This window comes from Elephantulus edwardii, unplaced genomic scaffold (genome assembly GCF_000299155.1).
Source record: "Elephantulus edwardii isolate Elephantulus edwardi_28Jun2011 unplaced genomic scaffold, EleEdw1.0 scaffold00028, whole genome shotgun sequence".
Taxonomy (NCBI): Eukaryota; Metazoa; Chordata; class Mammalia; order Macroscelidea; family Macroscelididae; genus Elephantulus; species Elephantulus edwardii.
The window spans coordinates 17,076,938-17,078,965 of record NW_006399778.1 but is presented as its reverse complement, the minus strand read 5'-3'; the positions used below and the strand labels follow the sequence as shown (position 1 = coordinate 17,078,965).

Below are 2,028 nucleotides of genomic sequence, written 5' to 3'. Positions count from 1 at the left end.
TTCCTAAAGTGCGATGGAGTTTCACCATCCTTGCCTCTAAGAAGCACCCTGGCTGCACTTTCTCCAAGACATACTTGTTTGTTCTTTTGACACTCCATGGGATATTCAGTACTCTTTTCCAGCTACTCAGAGGCTCTCTCAAAAAGAAGAAGAAGGAGAAGGAGGAGGAGGATGAGATGAAGGAGAAGGAGAAGAAGGAGGAGGAGGAAGCAGAGGAGGAGAAAGAAGAAGAAGACGACGATGGCAAAGAAGAAGAAGACGATGACGAAGAAGAAAGTGTACTCCCTTAAGTATATGGTCCTCAGCTATAGAGAATATTGACGACTGACAACTGAGTTCCTCTTCAGAAATTGCTTTTAACCAAAGGAAATTCATTCCTTCAAGCTTATGCCTTTTTCCCTAGACAGCCTCCTGGAATGACTTTTCAATGTGAGAGTACAAATTCCAATTTTTATGTTAATACAGGACATCTCCAAAAGGTTTGTTTAGCCTCAGAGCTTCCTGTGAGGTTGACCTATTTTTTTAAAATATTTTTTTACAAGTAAATTATTTTTATTGATATACTGACAGAACTTTTCAAGTTCAGTTTAGAAAATTATTTATTTTAGAATTATTTTGTAAATAATTAGTGTAATGAAAACAGATTATATTAGAAATGAAGGTTCATTTCTGATACAATAATTTTATTGGGTTTGTGAGAAAGAGTAAAATAGTGGGTAGATGATGAGAATATTTTCATTATATAGAGATTATATAAAGAGACTGAGAAATGTTTAACACAAGAAAAAAGTTATATATGCCAACGCTGATATGCTAACATTCTGTCTTACTAGTATTTTTCCTCTGTAAAACCTAATAAGGTATATTGAAAGATACATTGAGCTTTAAGATAATATTTTTCTGTTTTAATTTTAGTGCAATTTATTGAAAATCTTATCACTACCTCTCACTGACTAAAAATTCCACTATGCATGTTTCACTTGTTCTATCCACTATAACTCCATCTGCAAACCTATACACTTTAATAGATATACTCTATTTTTAATAATAATGAGTAATGACAATTATTTCTATAACTATTTTATGACCAAAACCTAAGTGTTATTTCTAAGAAATTCAATATTTAAATTTAATAATATTTCATTATTACAGTCATTTTTAAAAACCTTTCATTTAGTCTCACTATGTCTGATGGGTGATAGGAACCCTGGTGAAGGAGGGGATAACATATAAGGCTGTTAACAAAAGATCAGCAGTTTGAATCAGCCATCTGTATTCCTCCTGTAAAGACTGAAAGCCACATAAGGCCAATGTGTATGAACTGACAGCAAGTATATCTGAGGATGCTCATAGCATCATTTAAATCATCTTACTAATTCAAAAACACTACTAGTTAAATCTCATGTCTAACTCATCTGATATTTTTACTGAAAGGTTATTAAAAAGAAGCTTGATGTCGTACTAATTGAAATAGTTGAGGGGTAAAGACAAAGTTGATGTCTGAAATTTTAGAGAATATGTGGCAATATGATTCTTAATATTTTTATATGATTTTTTATATTTTAAATATGATTCTTTATATTTTAATATGATTTTTATATTTTTAATATGATTCTTTATATTTAAATATAAAAATTAAGTCTTGTAAATCCTACTGGCATATCTAGTCTACCCTAAAGGAATTCTATGAATCTGAATGAACTTGATGGTAATGAAAAAAAAAGGTATCAGTTACATCTGATTTTACTTTTATAAAGGCTATATTCTATATTTTATATCTCAGAAATCTAGAATCTCCTTACAGGTATATTTCATAAACTTTGTATAGTTTACCAAAGTGATTGTGCCAAGGATATCAGGCTTACTTTGTCTAGTTTTAATTGATATTTTTAATTTTAGTTTTAAATGATATTTTGATGAAAATTTACAGAAAACTTGGATTCCCATTCATTCATTGTTGCATATTTTCCTCCTCACCCTCCCCCACTTCATTTTTCCTCTTTATAAAAAATCTTTCCTTGTTGCACA

General features: G+C 30.6%; 1 protein-coding gene across 1 annotated transcript in view; it reads left to right on the top strand.

Annotated features, from left to right (window-relative positions):
- Window positions 1-240: 240 nt before the first annotated feature.
- LOC102859643 (putative elongation factor 1-alpha-like 3-like) overlaps window positions 241-2,028 on the top strand; it is a 12,975-nt gene continuing 11,187 nt past the window's right edge. The window contains 1 exon segment of the mRNA XM_006883693.1: window positions 241-278. Coding sequence (XP_006883755.1) covers window positions 241-278 — 38 coding nt within the window.